Source organism: Bombina bombina, chromosome 2, assembly GCF_027579735.1.
Source record: "Bombina bombina isolate aBomBom1 chromosome 2, aBomBom1.pri, whole genome shotgun sequence".
In the NCBI taxonomy this organism is placed as follows: Eukaryota; Metazoa; Chordata; class Amphibia; order Anura; family Bombinatoridae; genus Bombina; species Bombina bombina.
The window spans coordinates 206,374,012-206,395,541 of record NC_069500.1 but is presented as its reverse complement, the minus strand read 5'-3'; the positions used below and the strand labels follow the sequence as shown (position 1 = coordinate 206,395,541).

At 38.7% G+C, this 21,530-nt stretch overlaps 1 protein-coding gene across 1 annotated transcript in view; it reads left to right on the top strand.

The window, feature by feature from the left end:
• DHFR (dihydrofolate reductase) overlaps positions 1-21,530 on the top strand; it is a 217,883-nt gene that overhangs the window by 39,993 nt on the left and 156,360 nt on the right. The window contains exons 3-4 of the mRNA XM_053701458.1: positions 2,367-2,472; positions 17,433-17,559. Of these exons, the coding sequence (XP_053557433.1) occupies positions 2,367-2,472; positions 17,433-17,559 (233 nt within the window). The remainder of the gene's footprint in view (positions 1-2,366; positions 2,473-17,432; positions 17,560-21,530) is intronic.

Genomic DNA, 21,530 nt, shown 5'->3' with positions numbered 1-21,530 from the left:
GCTCGGCAGACTCTGGGGCTGAGTGGTCTCTAGCTCGGCTTTGCTGGTTGTGTAACTGATGTGCAGTTACCTGGGCTTCGGGTTTTTAACTGTGTTTATTATTTTTATAGGGTGTCGGGTAATCAGGCTGGGGGTGCCTTTCGAAGGGGCCGCTTTTTTGTACCCACCCTTTTGTTCGCATTCAGTGTCCTCTAGCTTGGGTATTGTTTTCCCAAAAGTAATGAATGCAGATGTGGACCCGTTTGTTTTTCTTCTTAAATGATGCTTACCTGATAATTTTATTTTCTTCTGACGGGAAGAGTCCACAGCTCCCGCCCGCGTTTTGTCTATGAGGCGGCAGTAATTTTTTGTTCTTCTGGCACCTTTTTTCACCCTGATATCTTTCCTACTGTTTCTTGTTCCCTTGGCAGAATGACTGCGGGATTAGGGAAGTTGGGGAGGTATTTAAGCCTTTGGCTGGGGTGTCTTTGCCTCCTCCTGGTGGCCAGGTTCTGTATTTCCCAAAGGTAATGAATGCAGCTGTGGACTCTTCCCGTCAGGAGAAAAGAAAATTATCAGGTAAGCATAATGTGTTTTCATGATGTTCAACTCATGATTATTCTTGGCATTCTTTTAGAATTCCTAGTATTTTACAGTTTCTTCAGGATGGTTTGGATAAAGGTTTTGTCTGTAAATACTTTGAAAGGACAAATTTCTTCCCTTTCTGTCTTAGTAAATATCTAGAAGTTTAGCAATCTTTCTATGAAATGTTTTGTTCAGGCTTTGATTCATATTAAACCTGTTTTCAAATCTATTTCTCCTCCTTGGAGTCTCAATTTTGGTTTTGAAGATTTTACAGGCTCCTCCTTTTAAGCCTATGTATTCTCTGGACATTAAATTACTTTCTTGGAAAGTGTTTTCTTTTGGCTATCTATTCTGCTTGAAGAGTTTCTGAATTGTCTGCGCTCTCTTGTGAGTCTCTCTCTGATTTTCCATCAAGATAAAGCTGTTTTGCGGATTTCATTTAAATTGTTGCCTAAAGTTGTGAATTCAAACAACATCAATAAGGAAATTGTTCCTTCTTTGTGTCCTAATCCTATGAATACTCTTGAAGGGTCTTTACATTCTTTGGATGTGGTAAGAGCTTTGAAATATGTTGTCTACTTAAGATTTCAGAAAGACTTCTAGTCTATTTGTTATTTTTGTCTGGCTCTAGGAAAGGTCAGAAAGCCTCTGTTATTTCTCTGGCTTTTTGGTTGAGACTTTTTGATTCACAAAGCTCATTTGGAGGCGGGGCAGTCTCCGCCTCAGAGAATTACAGCTCATTCTACAAGATCAGTTGCCACTTCTTGGGCTCTCAAGAATGAAGCTTCAGTTGATCAAATTTGCAAAGCAGCAATTTTGGTCTTCTTTGCATACTTTTTCTAAATGTTACCATTTTTACGTGTTTGCTTCTTCGGAAGCAGCCTTTGGTAGAAATGTTCTTCAGGCAGTTATCTCAGTTTGATTCTAATGCCTTTTGTTTTGTTTTTTACATTTTTAAGAAAACTTAATTATTTTTCTGTGGAAATAGCTGTTTTTATTTTATCCCTCCCTCTCTAGTGACTCGAGTACTTCCACATCTTGGGTATTATATCCCATACGTCACTAGCTCATGGACTCTTGCCTCTTACATGAAAGAAAACCTAATTTATGTAAGAACTTACCTGATAAATTAATTTCTTTCATAGTGGCAAGAGTCCATGAGACACATCCTATTTTTCGTGGTTATGATTTTTTTGTATAAAGCACATTATTTTTTTAGTTCCTCTTTTTGTATGCTTTTTACTCCTTTTTTTTTAAACACCTCACTTCTTGGCAATAAATTAAACTAAGGTATAAGTGAGGTGGAAGGTGTATGTATAGGCATTTTGAGGTTTGGGAAACTTTTCCCCCTCCTGGTAGGAATGTTTATCCCATACGTCACTAGCTCATGGACTCTTGTTACTATGAAAGAAATTAATTTATCAGGAAAGTTCTTACATAAATTATGTCTTCTGCTTATTTATACATTGGAGTTCTGTCTCACTGTCCGATTTCAGTTGCTGCTTTTTAATCTTCTAAATGGTTTTAAGGTTTAATCAGTTTTGTTTCAAATGTTTAATGTAACAGATAATTTTTTTTTTTTTCACTTTTGTCAAGTCTTGTAACTTTTTTTTTCTTTTACAAAAAACCGGTGTGAATATTTCCTACTCAAAACCTTTTTGTGTTTCAGTATACCTATTTAGTAACTGCGCAATACATTTAAAGGCCACAAGATGTCAGTCTGACAGTGTTAATCTCATAATATCAGAGCTAAGCATTTTGTTGCAGTTTTAATCAGTATAATCATTGTTTCTCCCACACAGGTAGACAAAATGCTGTGATAATGGGTAGGAAAACATGGTTCTCTATTCCGGAAAAAAATCGCCCTTTAAAAGAAAGAATAAATATTGTGTTAAGCAAAGAACTTGAGTGAGTAAACCTATCCTTTTTTTTTTTTTTTTTTTTTTTTTTCTTCTTCAAAAGTTGTTACCCTAAAAAATGCATGTTACTCTTTTTTTTTTTTTTTTTTAGGTGTAATCACAAAGTTAGTTTTCTGTTAAAGGAGATTTAAACCAGGGAATTCCCTGCTTCTGTATGTTTTTTTTGAGTGAAGTTTCCTTTTGAATTTTTATGGATTTTCCATATTCCTTTTATCCTATAATATAAAAGGCCAGGTATGTTTGTCCGATGCAGTCATGCGCAGTACAGACTGCAGCGCGAGACAATCATACTTGGCCGGAAGAAGGATCAGCAGTGACCGCTGTGAGGATCAGACAGCAGAGAGGGTGGCAGGGGCGTGGCCGGACGGGACCGTTGCACTGCAGAAATGGCCCGTGTACACGGGCTTTAGCACTAGTAATATATAATCCTCCCTGATTTGTCTAGCTACTAAAATCAAGTTGTTTTGATGCTAAATTTTTGTAATGCGTGCCTCAAAGTAATGTTTTGGTGGGGGGGGGGGGGGGTTTGTCAAGTTTACCAAAAATATTATTTATACAAAAATCTTTGGAAATACTGCTTGAATTTACTCGCTATTTTCAATAAGCATCAGAACACACAAGTTCAGTAGGAACATGTAGTTTAGTTTATTGTAGCACTCTGTAAATCCAAATTATGGCTCCATAGTCGCCCCTTTTAATCTCAAATATGAAATTCATATTGCTAACATTTGCTGACTTGTGTTTCTGTTAGTTTGGAATTGTTAGAGAGACACTGAACCCAATTTTTTTTTCTTTTGTGATTCGTATAGAACATGCAATTTTAATCAACTTTCTAATTTACTCCTATTATCAATTGCTCTTCGTTCTCTTGCTATCTTTATTTAAAAAATAAGGCATCTAAGCTTGTTTCTTGGTTCAGAACTTTGGACAGCACTTTTTTATTGGTGGATGAATTTATCCACCAATCAGCAAGGACAACCCAGGTTGTTCACCAAAAATGGGCCGGCATCTAAACTTACATTATTGCATTTCAAATAAAGATTCCAAGAGAATGACATTTGATAATAGGAATGAATTAGAAAGTTGCTTACAATTTCATGCTCTATCTGAATCACGAAAGAAAACATTTGGGTTCAGTGTCCCTTTAACTGTTTAGTTTTTACTTTCTGTTCATAATTTTTAATGTAATGCTCAATTAGAACAAAAACTAATGGCCATCTTACGAGTGGAGAGCAAATTAACGCTTTAGCTCAAACGTTAATTGCGCTAGAAGCAAGCTTTTTGCTCTTGTCGTGTAGCGCTCATATAAAGAGTTGAAAAGTAAAATGTTCGGGCTTAAAAGACGTACTTAGAATATTGCGTGTGCGGTCACGTATTCCTCCATAAAAGTCAATGGTGAAAAGGCTAACATTTGCACTAACCCAACAGGAAAATATGAATATTTTACTTTCCAATGTTCTTCACATAACAGAATATGTTCTATTCATTCATAAATACATATTTCTACATGTATATGATGGTATTTTGGGGATATATCTATCTATCTTTGAAATGAAGACTTTAAATGCTAAACAGCATTATAAACCTAATATAAATTGTATCATCAAACTAAGTTTAATGAACAAAAACATTTGTTAACAGCACCTAATAAAATAATCAGACAACAGGCTGCATCATCATCAAACTAAGTTTAATGAACAAAAACGTTTTTTTACTTGCATTTTTCTGCAATCCGTTCTCTGCATTGTTAGATAATATTGGGTCTGCACCTATTCTATGCATTTCAATCTACAGTGATTAATAGGCAGTTAGGCACCTTCACCTCAAGCAGCTGGACATGAAGATAATAGGGAAGTGGCTGCTCGATAGCTAATGTCCTGTGTACACAGATCAATTTCAGACCTGTTAAGTTGCATAGCAACTTGCTTGTGCGGAGGTGTTAGCGAGACTAGTCCTGTTAGTAGGATTTTTTTTTTTACCTCAAGGTATCCCTTGGTCGTGAAAGGAGAAATAACCGCAACCGGAACAAGCAGTGTTGAAACCGGAAGTCCAAAACACAGAGTGGACTCAACCTGACAAACTGGTGTGCCGTAGCCAATTGCGGCGGATCAAAACCGCAAAAAGATACAAAGAGGAAAAATGAGGCAGGCACAACTTGTATACATGCAGACAGGCAAGGTGGACAAAAAGGTCTAACATGTTTCGCACCACCAGGGGTGCTTACTCATAGACTAATGTCTGTGTTTAAACTCCAACCCTTTATAGGGCAGGAAGCAGTCAGAATTAACCACTTCACGCCCCCAAAGGGAAAAAGAAGAATAAAAACAACTACAACCTGGTGTGACACTGAAGTTAGTTTGCCATAATACAAAAAAGTAGTATACTTAGATTAACTCTTCATTATAATAAAGCATAAAAGAAATGTATAGAAACCTGTTGACAATATAGATAATGAAGATATATTATTAATTATTCAACTACATACAGATACTAAAAAAGTAAAAAAAAATAGACATGATATACATTTAAATTTAATTAGATATCCAGAGTAATACAAATAAGTAATATATGTATATAATAATCCAATATACGCTAACCATATGTATCAGTTATCAATAAAATAATTTATATCGCATTCACGATTCATTCCATATGGTGAGCGAGTACACAGTTTAAGGATCCAGTAGAGTTCCTTTTTTTTCCAAAATCTTATCCCTATTACCACCCCGTAGGGGTATTTTAGCTATATCTATAACCTGAAATGAGAGATTTGCTAGATTTGTGAAATGAAAATTATTGATATGGTCTGCTACTGCAGAATCCTTACTGTAATTTTTAATGTCTCTAACATGCTCATTATATCGTGTTCTTACTGCTCTTGTTGTTTTACCTACATACTGCAAAAAACAAATTTTGCAGGTCAGCAGGTACACAACAAATTTAAAGCCACAATTGGCATAAAAGTCAATTGGATAAACTTTTTTATTAAATTTACAGACAAAATGATCATCCTGTAATATATTGGGACAGGCTAAACAATTTCTTGTTCCACATTTAAAGTTTCCTTTTTTATTTAGCCAAGTACCCGTATGGTGGGAATACACTGTATCCGATTTCACCAAACTTGGAGGCAACATTTGTGCTAAAGTTTTAGATTTTCTCGATACAAATTTGCAATTTTTAATGAATGGTTGTAAAATTTCATCTGCTTTCAAAAGATCTAAGTGTTTTTTTATGATATTAATTATCTGATCATACTGCTGACTATAGGGTGTAGAAAACACTATAGCATCATCAAATTTTGTTTTTTTGTCTTGTTTTTTAACCACCATAGTATCATCATGATGTCTTACATTGTTTCTCACATCCTCCAGATTTTTAAATTTGTACCCTCTTTGGACCAATCTGTCCCTCAATTCGATAGATTGTTTATCATAAATATCATTGGATCGTGTGTTCCGTCTAATTCTAAAGAACTGTGACTTAGGAATTGAGTGTATGAGATGTTGTGACTTGAAATGCAGGATAGTATTGCCTGCTGTTGGCTTTATATATGTTTTAGTAATAATGGAATTATTGTCAATTTGTATACTTAAATCCAAATAGTTGATTTCTTTCAAATTGTATTCCCCTGTAAATTTTAAATTCAATTCATTATTGTCACAAAAACGAAGAAATTCTTTAAAAATATTATCATCTAAAGGAATCTTAAAAATGAAAAGGAAATCATCAATATAGCGTGTATACAATTCAATTTTGTCGCTCCAGATGTTGTTTGGTGAATAAAGGTAAAGTTGCTCCCACCATGCCACATAAATATTGGCAAACGAGGGGGCAAATTTTGCCCCCATCGCCGTGCCACATGTCTGTATGTAAAACTCATTATCAAAAAGAAAATAGTTGTGAGACAACAAGAACTTTAAGATCTCACAAATATAATCCACTTGCTCCTGTGTATAAAGAGAATCCCTCTGCATAAAATATTTGACAGCTGTAATACCCTGACCCTGTGGGATGGAAGTATAAAGTGAGGTGATGTCAATGATGCCCCAAGAAAAATTGGGGTGCCACTGAGTATTCTCCAAAGTTAGAATAAGATGCGAGGTGTCCTGTAGGTAGCTCAGTTGTGATGTGGCAATGGGTTGTAAAATAGAATCTATCCATTCAGCTATAGGTTCAAATAGTGAGCCAATTCCAGCCACAATCGGTCTACCCGGAGGACACCTCGCATCCTTATGAATCTTTGGCACATGATGAAATATGGGGCGTATGGGATTAGCAGGAACTAATGTATCAATGTCACTTTCTTCAAAGATGCCCAACAATATACCATCCCTTATAAGTTTTTCCAATTCTCTTTTAAAGGGTAAGGTAGGATCTCTTTGAAGTTTCTGATAGGTCCTATCATCAGATAGTTGTCTACATGCCTCATCAAAATAAGTGGTTTTATTCATAATGACAATACTGCCTCCTTTATCTGAGTTGCGAATTACTATGTTATTGTTATCTTGTAAAGATTTAACAGCTTTTCGCTCTTTATTCGTCAGATTTAAGGAGGCAGTACTTGTCCCTACATTTTCCTCTAATGCCATATCTTTTTGCACAGCTTTCTGAAAAGCATTGATTAATGGTCCCCTATAATTAGTAGGATAGAAACTTGAATGTTTTTTTCTAGGTTTTGGGAAAGAGGATGATTGGAGTTGTTGATTCTTATCACTATACATGTTAACTAAAGTTGTAATGGTACATGCATCCTCAAAGTTAACATGAATATTCCTGTTGAATTGCTGTGGGTTTTCCACATCTCCTAGTGAGAAATCATCACTATGTTTATTTAAAGCAAAAAACCTCTTCAGGGTTAATTTGCGCACAAATTTATTAATGTCTAGGAGTGTGGAAAAACCAGAGAAATTGCTTGTTGGAGCAAATCCCAAACCTTTTGAAAGTACATTTTCTTCTGTTATGTGTGATCAGTCCACGGGTCATCATTACTTCTGGGATATAACTCCTCCCCAACAGGAAATGCAAGAGGATTCACCCAGCAGAGCTGCATATAGCTCCTCCCCTCTACGTCACTCCCAGTCATTCTCTTGCACCCAACGACTAGATAGGATGTGTAAGAGGACTATGGTGATTATTCTTAGTTTTTATGACTTCAATCAAAAGTTTGTTATTTTACAATGACACCGGAGTGTGTTATTGCCTCTCTGGCAGAGTTTGAAGAAGAATCTACCAGAGTTTTACTATGATTTTAGCCGGAGTAGTTAAGATCATATTGCTGTTCTCGGCCATCTGAGGAGAGGTAAAAACTTCAGATCAGGGGACAGCGGGCAGATGAATCTGCATAGAGGTATGTAGCAGTTTTTATTTTCTGACAATGGAATTGATGAGAAAATCCTGCCATACCGATATAATGTCATGTATGTATACTTTGCACTTCAGTATTCTGGGAATGGTACTTCACTGGAATTACTCTGTAAAAAGTACATAAGAATTTTTTTATATGTATTGATTATGTTAAACGTTTTTGCTGGAATGTAGAATCGTTTACATTTAGTGAGGTACTGAGTGAATAAATGTTTGGGCTATTTTTCCACTTGGCAGTTGCTTATTCTAATTATGACAGTTTCGTTTCTCCCTCACTGCTGTGTGTGAGGGGGAGGGGCCGTTTTTGGCGCTCTTTGCTACGCATCAAAATTTCCAGTCAGTTGCTCATTGTATTTCCTGCATGATCCGGTTCATCTCTACAGAACTCAGGGGTCTTCAAAACTTCTTTTGAGGGAGGTAGATTCTCTCAGCAGAGCTGTGAGAATTATATATTGACTGTGATAAAAAACGTTACTCTGTAATTTTTTTTTTTTTTTTTTTTTTCTGCTTCAGATTTAATTAATTTTGCTTTGCTAATGGGAAACCTTTGCTAAAGTTGTGTTGTTTACAAGGATTGATGCTATAACTGTTTTTCAGTTTATTATTTCAACTGTCATTAATCGTTTAGTGTTTCTTTGAGGCACAGTACGTTTTTATTAAATAAAATTGTAGCCAAGTTGCAAGTTTATTTGCTAGTGTGTTGAACATGTCTGATTCAGAGGAAGATACCTGTGTCATTTGTTCCAATGCCAAGGTGGAGCCCAATAGAAATTTATGTACTAACTGTATTGATGCTACTTTAAATAAAAGCCAATCTGTACAAATTGAACAAATTTCACCTAACAGCGAGGGGAGAGTTATGCCGACTAACTCGCCTCACGTGTCAGTACCTGCATCTCCCGCTCGGGAGGTGCGTGATATTGTGGCGCCCAGTACATCTGGGCGGCCATTACAGATAACATTACAAGATATGGCTACTGTTATGACTGAAGTTTTGGCTAAATTACCAGAACTAAGAGGCAAGCGTGATCACTCTGGGGTGAGAACAGAGTGCGCTGATAATACTAGGGCCATGTCTGATACTGCGTCACAGCTTGCAGAGCATGAGGACGGAGAGCTTCATTCTGTGGGTGACGGTTCTGATCCAAACAGATTGGATTCAGATATTTCAAATTTTAAATTTAAATTGGAGAACCTCCGTGTATTACTAGGGGAGGTTTTAGCGGCTCTGAATGATTGTAACACAGTTGCAATACCAGAGAAAATGTGTAGGTTGGATAAATATTTTGCGGTACCGGCGAGTACTGATGTTTTTCCTATACCTAAGAGACTTACTGAAATTATTACTAAGGAGTGGGATAGACCCGGTGTGCCGTTCTCACCCCCTCCAATATTTAGAAAAATGTTTCCAATAGACGCCACCACACGGGACTTATGGCAAACGGTCCCTAAGGTGGAGGGAGCAGTTTCTACCTTAGCTAAGCGTACCACTATCCCGGTTGAGGATAGCTGTGCTTTTTCAGATCCAATGGATAAAAAACTAGAGGGTTACCTTAAGAAAATGTTTGTTCAACAAGGTTTTATATTGCAACCCCTTGCATGCATCGCGCCGGTCACGGCTGCTGCAGCATTCTGGATTGAATCTCTGGAAGAGAACATTAGTTCAGCTACGCTGGACGAGATTACGGACAGGTTTAGAGTCCTTAAACTAGCTAATTCTTTCATTTCGGAAGCCGTAGTACATTTAACCAAACTTACGGCTAAGAATTCAGGATTCGCCATTCAGGCACGCAGAGCACTGTGGCTAAAATCCTGGTCAGCTGATGTTACTTCTAAATCTAAATTGCTTAATATACCTTTCAAGGGGCAGACCTTATTCGGGCCCGGGTTGAAGGAGATTATCGCTGACATTACAGGAGGTAAAGGCCATGCCCTGCCTCAGGACAAAGCCAAAGCTAAGACTAGACAGTCTAATTTTCGTTCCTTTCGTAATTTCAAAGCAGGAGCAGCATCAACTTCCTCTGCACCAAAACAGGAAGGAGCTGTTGCTCGTTACAGACAAGGCTGGAGACCTAATCAGTCCTGGAACAAGGGCAAGCAGGCCAGGAAACCTGCTGCTGCCCCTAAGACAGCATGAATCGAGGGCCCCCGATCCGGGACCGGATCTGGTGGGGGGCAGACTTTCTCTCTTCGCCCAGGCTTGGGCAAGAGATGTTCAGGATCCCTGGGCGCTAGAGATCATATCTCAGGGATACCTTCTGGACTTCAAATTCTCTCCCCCAAGAGGGAGATTTCATCTGTCAAGGTTGTCAACAAACCAAATAAAGAAAGAGGCGTTTCTACGCTGCGTACAAGATCTTTTATTAATGGGAGTGATCCATCCGGTTCCGCGGTCGGAACAAGGACAAGGGTTTTACTCAAATCTGTTTGTAGTTCCCAAAAAAGAGGGAACTTTCAGGCCAATCTTGGATTTAAAGATCCTAAACAAATTCCTAAGAGTTCCATCGTTCAAAATGGAAACTATTCGGACAATTTTACCCATGATCCAAAAAGGTCAGTACATGACCACAGTGGATTTAAAGGATGCTTACCTTCACATACCGATTCACAAGGATCATTACCGGTATCTAAGGTTTGCCTTTCTAGACAGGCATTACCAATTTGTAGCTCTTCCATTCGGATTGGCTACGGCTCCAAGAATCTTCACAAAGGTTCTGGGTACTCTTCTAGCGGTCCTAAGACCGCGAGGAATTTCGGTAGCTCCATACCTGGACGACATTCTGATACAAGCTCCAAGCTTTCAAACTGCCAAGTCTCATACAGAGTTAGTACTGGCATTTCTAAGGTCGCATGGATGGAAGGTGAACGAAAAGAAGAGTTCTCTCTTTCCACTCACAAGAGTTCCCTTCTTGGGGACTCTGATAGATTCTGTAGAAATGAAGATTTACCTGACAGAAGACAGGTTAACAAAGCTTCAAAATGTATGCCGTGTCCTTCATTCCATTCAACACCCGTCAGTAGCTCAATGCATGGAGGTGATCGGCTTAATGGTAGCGGCAATGGACATAGTACCTTTTGCTCGCCTACATCTCAGACCTCTGCAATTGTGCATGCTAAGACAGTGGAATGGGGATTACTCAGATTTGTCCCCTACTCTGAATCTGGATCAAGAGACCAGAAATTCTCTTCTATGGTGGCTTTATCGGCCACATCTATCCAGGGGGATGCCATTCAGCAGGCCAGACTGGACAATTGTAACAACAGACGCCAGCCTACTAGGTTGGGGCGCTGTCTGGAATTCTCTGAAGGCTCAGGGTTTATGGAATCAGGAGGAGAGCCTCCTTCCAATAAACATTCTGGAATTGAGAGCAGTTCTCAATGCCCTTCTGGCTTGGCCCCAGTTAACAACTCGGGGGTTCATCAGGTTTCAGTCGGACAACATCACGACTGTAGCTTACATCAACCATCAGGGAGGGACAAGGAGCTCCCTAGCAATGATGGAAGTATCAAAGATAATTCGCTGGGCAGAGTCTCACTCTTGCCACCTGTCAGCAATCCACATCCCGGGAGTGGAGAACTGGGAGGCGGATTTCTTGAGTCGTCAGACTTTTCATCCGGGGGAGTGGGAACTTCATCCGGAGGTCTTTGCCCAAATACTTCGACGTTGGGGCAAACCAGAGATAGATCTCATGGCGTCTCGTCAGAACGCCAAACTTCCTCGCTACGGGTCCAGATCCAGGGATCCGGGAGCGGTTCTGATAGATGCTTTGACAGCACCTTGGACCTTCGGGATGGCTTATGTGTTTCCACCCTTCCCGATGCTTCCTCGATTGATTGCCAGAATCAAACAGGAGAGAGCATCAGTGATTCTAATAGCGCCTGCATGGCCACGCAGGACTTGGTATGCAGATCTAGTGGACATGTCATCCTGTCCACCTTGGTCTCTACCTCTAAAACAGGACCTTCTGATTCAGGGTCCATTCAAACATCAAAATCTAACTTCTCTGAAGCTGACTGCTTGGAAATTGAACGTTTGATTTTATCAAAACGTGGTTTTTCTGAGTCGGTTATTGATACCCTGATACAGGCTAGGAAGCCTGTTACCAGAAGGATTTACCATAAGATATGGCGTAAATACCTATCCTGGTGCGAATCCAAAGGTTACTCTTGGAGTAAGGTTAGGATTCCTAGGATATTGTCCTTTCTACAAGAAGGTTTAGAAAAGGGTTTATCGGCTAGTTCATTAAAGGGACAGATCTCAGCTCTGTCCATTTTGTTGCACAAGCGTCTGTCAGAAATTCCAGACGTCCAGGCTTTTTGTCAAGCTTTAGCTAGGATCAAGCCTGTGTTTAAAACTGTTGCTCCGCCATGGAGTTTAAACCTGGTTCTTAACGTTTTACAAGGAGTTCCGTTTGAACCCCTTCATTCCATTGATATAAAGTTGTTATCTTGGAAAGTTCTATTTTTAACGGCTATTTCTTCGGCTCGGAGAGTCTCTGAGTTATCAGCCCTACATTGTGATTCTCCTTATTTGATTTTTCATTCAGATAAGGTAGTTCTGCGTACAAAACCTGGGTTCTTACCTAAGGTAGTCACTAACAGGAACATCAATCAAGAGATCGTTGTTCCTTCTTTGTGCCCGAATCCTTCTTCAAAGAAGGAACGTCTTCTGCACAATCTGGATGTAGTTCGTGCCCTCAAGTTCTATTTGCAGGCAACTAAGGAATTTCGACAAACGTCTTCCCTGTTTGTCGTGTACTCTGGTCAGAGGAGAGGTCAAAAGGCTTCGGCTACCTCTCTTTCCTTCTGGCTTCGTAGCATAATTCGTTTAGCCTATGAGACTGCTGGACAGCAGCCTCCTGAAAGAATTACAGCTCATTCTACTAGAGCTGTGGCTTCCACTTGGGCCTTTAAGAATGAGGCCTCTGTTGAACAGATTTGCAAGGCTGCAACTTGGTCTTCGCTCCATACTTTTTCAAAATTTTACAAATTTGACACTTTTGCTTCTTCGGAGGCTATTTTTGGGAGAAAGGTTCTTCAGGCAGTGGTTCCTTCTGTATAATGAGCCTGCCTAGCCCTCCCGTCATCCGTGTACTTTTGCTTTGGTATTGGTATCCCAGAAGTAATGATGACCCGTGGACTGATCACACATAACAGAAGAAAACATAATTTATGCTTACCTGATAAATTCCTTTCTTCTGTTGTGTGATCAGTCCACGGCCCGCCCTGTTTTTTAAGGCAGGTAAATATTTTTTAAATTATACTACAGTCACCACTTCACCCTTGGTTTCTCCTTTCTCGTTGGTCCTTGGTCGAATGACTGGGAGTGACGTAGAGGGGAGGAGCTATATGCAGCTCTGCTGGGTGAATCCTCTTGCATTTCCTGTTGGGGAGGAGTTATATCCCAGAAGTAATGATGACCCGTGGACTGATCACACAACAGAAGAAAGGAATTTATCAGGTAAGCATAAATTATGTTTTTTTTCATGCTCATCCAAAACATAGTCAGATATATTAACAATACTCAGTCCATGTTTTTTATAACCTGCAATAGGTTGAATATTATTCAAAGAATCATCAGTAATTAGTGTCCCTTCTTTTTCTTGCTCTTTTCTTTTCCTCTTGTTCCTCCATCTTCTCCTTCTCTGTTTTTTTTATTTTTTTTGTAAATTTCTTCTCGTCTTCGGTATGGACTTCAGGGGTTCCTCGTCTACTTCTTCCACAGAGGATTCCTGTAAAAAAGAGGAGGAGGGGGAAACAGAAAAGGAAGAAGGAGACATGGAGCTGGTAGAAATACACTGGCATCAGAGTCCGTGGATTCACCCTCATCAGTGCTAAACACCACCTTGCGATTGCCTTTATTTTTTAGTATAGATTTGGGTTGTCCCTGGTCTTGTTGTGTATCATGTGGACTCTTATTTCCAATATTTCTTTTGCCTTTTTTGTTGTTATATATATTCCTTCTATGCACATTTTGTTTGCGTACTGCTGCCCAATTATATACTTGATTTTGTTCATAATCCTCCTTGTCTCGCAGGAATTTTTTACCCTTTCTGGTAGCCTGATCTCCATCAAATTTATCAATTAATTCATCCATTTTCTTTTTATATGTGATGAATTTGGTGTTTTTCTCATAATTTTTTAAACCCTCTTTAGCTATTTTCAATGGGTCCTCCAATTTGATGCGCTTCTTTTCTTTAACTCTTATAAGGATATCAATTAATGTTAGGGAGCATTGTGTGAGTGCCATATTCCAATCCTCTTGATCTTGTTCATCTTCAAATTCAAAAGAGGGATATTTTTTTATGCATAGGCCTCTGGGAATGCGTTTACAATCCCTATATTTTTGAAAAGCTATGACATCCCACATAAGTCTTAAGTCAGTGCATAGTAAATGTTCCAGTCTTTTAAAGGTTTTCTTAATGTCTTGTTGGTCTCTTTGCTCAGCCTCCAACTCCTCTGCAAAGATTTTGTCAAAAAATGTTTGTCTTGTTTTAGTATCAAAAACTGCATGTTGATACTGTGTATCCCATGCAAACTGCTCATTATCAGCGGTTTCTATGTCATTATTCAAAAGAGTAATTGCTGCTAAGTTACTGGCATCAGTGTCTACACCTGCCATGTCTGCTATGTATGCGGTATTTTATACAGTAGTCAGGATAATTATATTTTTTAGTCCGGTGGATATATCTTTAAACAATCCTATCAGCAATGATTAATAACAAGGTGCGGTATGCGAATAAATGGTATACGAATAAAGCACCTTCTGTTTTCAATTTAAAGCGGTTTTTCAAGTTGTGCCTGCCTCATTTTTCCTCTTTGTATCCCTTGGTCGTCCTGTGGTAACTTCTAGCATTGCTCCTTGGAGCATTGGACTTTAGCTAGGGCTGGTTCCTCCTTTGGTCAGGGCTTTCGAGTTCTCTCGGTATCTGGATTTTCTGGATATGCATTCATACCCTTGCGTCCTGGCTTTTTGGCCAGTTGGGGTTTTTAGTTCTAGGGTAAAGTTTGCATGAATGATTGGGTACCCGGACCTGTTTTTCTCCCTGAGACTTACCATTTGCTGAAACTTTGCTTGGCCTTTTTAACCACCCAGTCTGGGTGGTTTTGGAATCTTGGATCTCAGGGCTGGTCAGGATGTTCCACGGTAGTGGGAACTTGGGCTGTGTCCTTGCTCAGTCTACCTAATCTGGTCATGGTTGGCCAGGTTTTTGAAGTATTTTTTACTCCTTTGTCACAGAGTAGCCCATGTCATCTGGTGGTTAGCCGTGTGGCTTGAGCCTCAAGGGTGGTTGGTCCATACCGAGCTGCTGGCGTTGGTTGTCCAATTTCTGGTGCGCCTTAGGCTTGCATTCCACTGGTCAGCTTACTAGTGTTCCCATGGATTCCCTGCTCTGCAGGCAAAAGGGTTGGCTGTGCCTCTACTCGGCAAGCTACTTGTAGGGGATCCTTTTCTAGGACATCTGTGTTGGGAATTTCTGTTCCCATTAGCCGGTGCCTTCGGGCCTTGAGGACAGTTGTTGCCCTTCCGGTATCATCCCTTTTCTTTAGGGGATATTCTCCTCCCTGTGGAGATAGTCCTTGCTTGGGGCTTCTCCTGGATGGGAGGTGGAAAGGTTGGGTTGGTTCCCCCTGGGGTCTTGCTGGCTCCAATCAGACTTGTTGGGTCTTTATTTGATAGATCCTTAGGTCTATGGCCTTGTTGTCGGGTTGTACTTGTGCTCTGTGGGGATGGCTTGCTATCATTACGCTTGTTCCTGTTCTTGTAGCTTCTCCTGGATGTGAGGCGGAAAGTTTGGATTGGTTCCCCCTGGGGCCTTGCTGGCTCCAAGTAGACTTGTTGGGTCTTTATTTGATAGATCCTTAGGTCTATGGCCTTGTTGTCGGGTTGTACTTGTGCTCTGTGGGGATGGCTGTGCTATCATTAAGCTCGTTCCTGTACCTGTTCGGGATTCTTTTGTTTCCCTGTCTTGGATCCCGGAGGCTGGGTTGGTCCAGCTGAGTGTGGGTCTTCAGGTCAGGATGGCCGAGCGGTCTAAGGAACTGCGTTAGGGTCGCAGTCTTCTCCTGGATGTGTGAGCTTTGTTGAATCTATCCTGTTAGCTTAGTCTGCTTGAGTATAGATTTTCCTTTCAACTTGCTCCATTGATTAGAAGAGGGTTTACTCTTTGGGTTCTGAGGGTATACTCTCCTCTCCTTCTCGGGGGGCCTCTATTGAGGTTTTGTGTTCCCCTTTTCAGGGACCTGTGTGTAGGTCCGGCGACTTAGGTTGCCTGGGATGTGCCCTCTGTCTGGGGGTTGCTTTTGCGGTCTGTTTCTTGCTTGACTGCTTCTTCTTCCTCGCAAGTACCCTCTGTGTCATCCTGTTGTGGACTCTGTGTTCTCAAACTTGGGGTTTTTCACCTGGGTGTATTCACACTTTTTCATGGTAGTATACTTGGTATTCTATGGCCAGATACTGGGAGGACTTTGCCTCTTCAGTTGCATTTCGTGCTTGCAGGATATTGGAGAGACATCTGTTCTGTCTCTGTGCCCGGTCTTATCCCGGGTTTCTCTTTGTATAGGCGTGGCCTCCTTTCCCTGTTTGGGCCCCTTTGGGTCTCTGAGCTGTGCTCACTCGTGGAGGTGTTCTTTTTGTATTAGGGGACCTTTCGGTTTCCTTGGTTCTCCTTTGCCTTGTTCCCTTGGGGGTTTCGGCTGGTGTCTCCTTCATTTGTGGAGATGAGCGGTGGGGGACCGTTTGTTGGGCGACAGTGTCTCCTGGAGGACTGTTGGCTCAGTTGAGTCCGTTTGCAGTCTCTAGTTTGGCTTCTGGACTTACTGCGAGTCAGTGTCATTGCGGCTTTTCCTCTTAAAATTTTCTCGGCTTCGGACGAAGAGGTGGTTTTTTTTTGGTTTTTTTTTTAATGAATGCAGCTGTGGACTCTTTCCATTTAAAAAGAAAAACATAAATTATGCTTACCTGATAATTTCCTTTTCTTCTGATGGAAAGAGTCCACAGCTCCCTAACTGTAATTTTATGTGGGGCGTCCTTATATTCTTCTGACACCTTTCACCCTGATATTTCTTCTACTGTTCCTTGTTGCTTGGCAGAATGACTGGGGGATGAGGGGAGTGGGGGGAGTATTTAAGCCTTTGGCTGGGTTGTCTTTGCCTCCTCCTGATGGCCAGGTTCTTATTTCCCAAAAGTAATGAATGCAGCTGTGGACTCTTTCCATCAGACGAAAAGGAAATTATTAGGTAAGCAAAATTTATGTTATCGCTTGGGAGCAAACGTTTGTGCTCCACTCGTAATCTAGACACTTAATTTACAAACGATATATTTTTTATTATTTAAAAGAAAAAAAAGAAAAAAAACTTCTTGTTTCATATAATTTGGTGTAAAGCAATACCTGAGGTAGAGAGAAAACCCTCTGAATCTCTGCACTAACACAGCTACTGCAATCAATAGTATTTTATATAGTAAAGATGTAAGTTGTGTCTGTACACTTAGGTAGCATAGTTATAGTTTTCTAGTAATTTTGATATAGCTTATGGGCTTGTTGGATATAACACCTTTTTGCTCTGGTTTTGTCCTTGTAGTAAGCCCCCTCAGGGTGCTCACCATCTTGCAAAGAGTTTGGATGACGCTATAAAGATTTTAGAGGAACCTGACATAAAAGACAGTGTAGACCTTACCTGGATCATTGGGGGTAGTTCTCTATATAAGGTAAGTGTTACTAAAGGTCACTTGATTTAAAAACTAAGCCTTTAAATGTTGTTGTTGATGACCTTGATTGATTTTGATTTATTTCGCAACAAGCAATGCACTGTTATTGCTATTGTTAACAACATTCTGTAATCACAATCTATGTTGGAAAAAGTATATGAATCTTTTATTGGTATCTAATAGAACCTCCTTTAGCATCAATAACCAAAACATTTCTAGAGTTGGCGATTGGACTCATCGAACCAAACATAGTCATATTTTGTTTTCCTTTCATGAAAAGTACTCAAAATGGGTTATTTAATTTATTGTGTGTGGTTTTTTTTTGTTGATGTGTTTTGCTACCGTATTTTGCTACTTTGCTACTGTATTATTACCCAAGGGTTGATTTGCACCTCATTATAAATAAGTTCTCAATACAAAGATTAGCATGAGAATAGTATGCAGATGCATTTTTTTCATTATACTGGTTGTTTAAATATTAAAGAAGTAAATGAAAAGTTTTCATTCCTATAAAATAGTGGGTGCAGCCGTATTGAAACCTAGGTTCCCCTTATCTAATCTTTTTGTGCTGAAGGCACTTATGGGCAGTCAATAAAATGCGTAAACACTGGTTTTATGGAATATAACTGTGCTAAAGGAACTTTAAACCATGTGATAGTTACTTTATCAGCTCATTTATAATGGGAAATTTGATTAGAACAGACTTTAAAGCGTAAGATAAATTAAAAGGTATGTCAAACCATAAATATATTTTATAATCACAGTATTGAGGTTATTCATGGTCTCTCTCTAGTTATGGGTGCTACCATGTTAAAATCTAACTTTCCCTGCATTCCAGTGCTCGCATTTGCAGTGAATCCTAGGTCCCCCCCCCCCCCCGTTACAACATGGTGGCACCCATTACCTTTTAGAATCTGGGGAATTTAAAAAAAAAAAATTAAGTTATAATTTACTGGAAAAGGTAACAAAATATGTAATGTGTATAATGCATTTTATACAATATTACTATCTCATAGTGTCTCATTTCCCTTTGTATGTATAGTGGAAGCCTTTCCAAAAGGAGTGCCACACAAAATGACATGAATAGCAGCTAATCTTTGGCCATCTTAGAAAGGCAACTGTCCTATTTGTAGGTGATGAAAACATCAGAAGCCGTGGAGACGGCTTTTCTGCTGTGATGGCAGGAACAATAGAGTACTACTAGTAGATATGTCTCAAAAGAAAAATTTGAATTACTGGCTTCCAATTCAGGTTTAAAAAAATAATAAAAAAAGATTAAAAATAACTGTTCTATGTTCTTAATATCTACCGTGTTAGTGCCATTTGAGAAAAAAATCTGTTACTGTATGTGATTATTTTAAAGTCACACGTGTGTGTGTGTGTGTGTGTGTGTGTGTTTTAAAGCCATTGGAAGAAAATAAACCAAAAACCTGTTACTGGCATCTTAAGGGTTGATTATTGTTGTCAGTACTATTTATGGGTGTAATAAAACAAATGGTTGTGTGGTATCTCTTGATCTTTTTGCTAGAGAGATTTGTAATCTTTATTTAAAGGGACACTGAACCCAATTTTTTTTTCTTTCGTGATTCATATAGAGCATGCAATTTTAAGCAACTTTCTAATTTACTCCTATTATCAATTTTTCTTTGTTCTCTTGCTACTTTATTTGAAAAAGAGTGGCATCTAAGTTTAAGGAGCCAGCCAATTTTTAGTTCAGAAACCTGGCACATCACTTGATTATTGGTGCTGTCCAATCAGCAAGGATAACCCAGGTTGTTCACCAAAAATGGGCCGGCATTTAAACTGACATTCTGGCTTTTCAAATAAAGTTACGAAGACAATGAAGAAAATTTGATAATAGAAGTAAATTAGAAAGTTGCTTAAATTGCATGCTCTATCTGAATCACGAAATAAAAAAATTGGGTTCAGTGTCCCTTTAAATAAAAAGGTTATCTGAAGAATCGAATATATGAAGAGTAGAACATACACAAGATTAAGATATAATCTCGTCTATACTCCTGTTATTTGTAATATATATATATACACACACACACACACACTGAATAACATGCTCAGCCCTGGGTGCTCACCGGCACTCACAGGAAGCTGTGCAGTCCCCAGAGTCACAGGCAGTTAACCCCAGACAGGTCTGGGTGCTAGAACCATAGGGAAAATTACCAAACAAATTAATACAACACACAGAGAAAGTCCAGCACTCACAAGCTCTCAGCTAAGATTTAAAAGCAAAAATGGAAAGGTTAGTTACCCCATCAGGCCAAATGGGACAAGCTCAGGTACCACGTCAAGGTCCTTTCCAATACCTGAGACCCTAAAACAGCCACACAATGCAAGCTCTCAAATCCAAACAAACTGAGAACAAGGGAAGGGTGCACAGGCATATGTAATCACCATGGACATATACAAAAGACGGAAGGGGACTGCACTCTCACACCTTTCCATTTTTGCTTTTAAATCTTAGCTGAGAGCTTGTAAGTAAGTGGTGTGTTTGTGTGTGTGTGTATATATATATATATATATATATATATATTATAATTAAATTATATTATAATTATATTATAATTAAATTATATTATAATTATATTATAATAATATTATATTATTATATAATTATATTATTATATAATTATTATATTATATAATTATTATATTATTATTATTATATTATTATATTATTATATTATTATATTATTATTATTATATTATTATATTATTATATTATTGTGTTTTTATATATATATATATATATATATATATATATATATATATATATATATATATATATATATATATATATATATATATATATATATATATATATATATATATATATAATTAGGTTCCACTCCAGAAGGAATGGTTGTAAATTGAAACCCAGTTTATAATGTAAGTTAATGGGAAGTGAGGGAGATAGGTTCCAGGCCCCTCTCAAAATTGTCTTAAGTAACACCTAATACATTATTTTTAAAGCTTTGAAATGAAGACCTAATAAAATAATCACACAACACAGAATATATAATTAAATTAAGTTAAATGAACAAAAACATTTGCTAAACAGCATTTTAAACCTAATAAAGTAATCACACAACAAAGACTTCACTTGCATTTTTCTGCAAACAGTTATTTCTATGTATTTGAATCGGGACTGATTTATAGACAGGAAGATCTTGTTCCTTTGAAATCTGCTCGATAGCTCAGGTCTGGTTAAACTGATTAATTTCAGCTTACTTGGCTTTGCCGCAACACACACACACATACCTCAGTGGAATAAAGCACTCACAGGACTTCTCAATAGTGGGTCAAGAAAAAAACTTCACACAGACCCTTTCATCAGAATGAAAAAACAGTGTCACATCATACCTTAATATAGTGTTCAAAACAATCAAGCAAATACATACAACAAATCACCTGTGCATCATGATATAGTTCCCATCTGCTATGGTGCTATGGTGGAACACGCCATGTGTTCCACAAAACCGGAAGTAACCTCACTTCCGGTTGTAATTAAATACAACATGTTCCAATATAAAGAAACGTAATAAAACCAAACTTTGTGTCCTCATACTGTCAAACGCATCACCAACCTATGTATAGCAAGCTGTTATGTGACCAGCTTCTTTAACATCAATGAGTTAATTCCAACTTGTGTGCTCCCATGCGTTCCACCATAGCACATGGAACTATATCATTATACACAGGTGATTTGTTGTATGTATTTGCTTGATTGTTTTGAACACTATATTAAGGTATGATGTGACACTGTTTTCATCATTCTGATGAAGGGGTCTGTGTGAACCCTAACGTTTTTTCTTGACCCACTAGTGAGAAGTCCTGTGAGTGCTTTCTTCCACTGAGGTATACATTTTCATGTTAGGACCCAGGCTGCTGACCCAGGTGGATGGATTTACTTTTAGGAGGAGTGTGTGTGTATATAAATTTTACTTTTAGTTTTT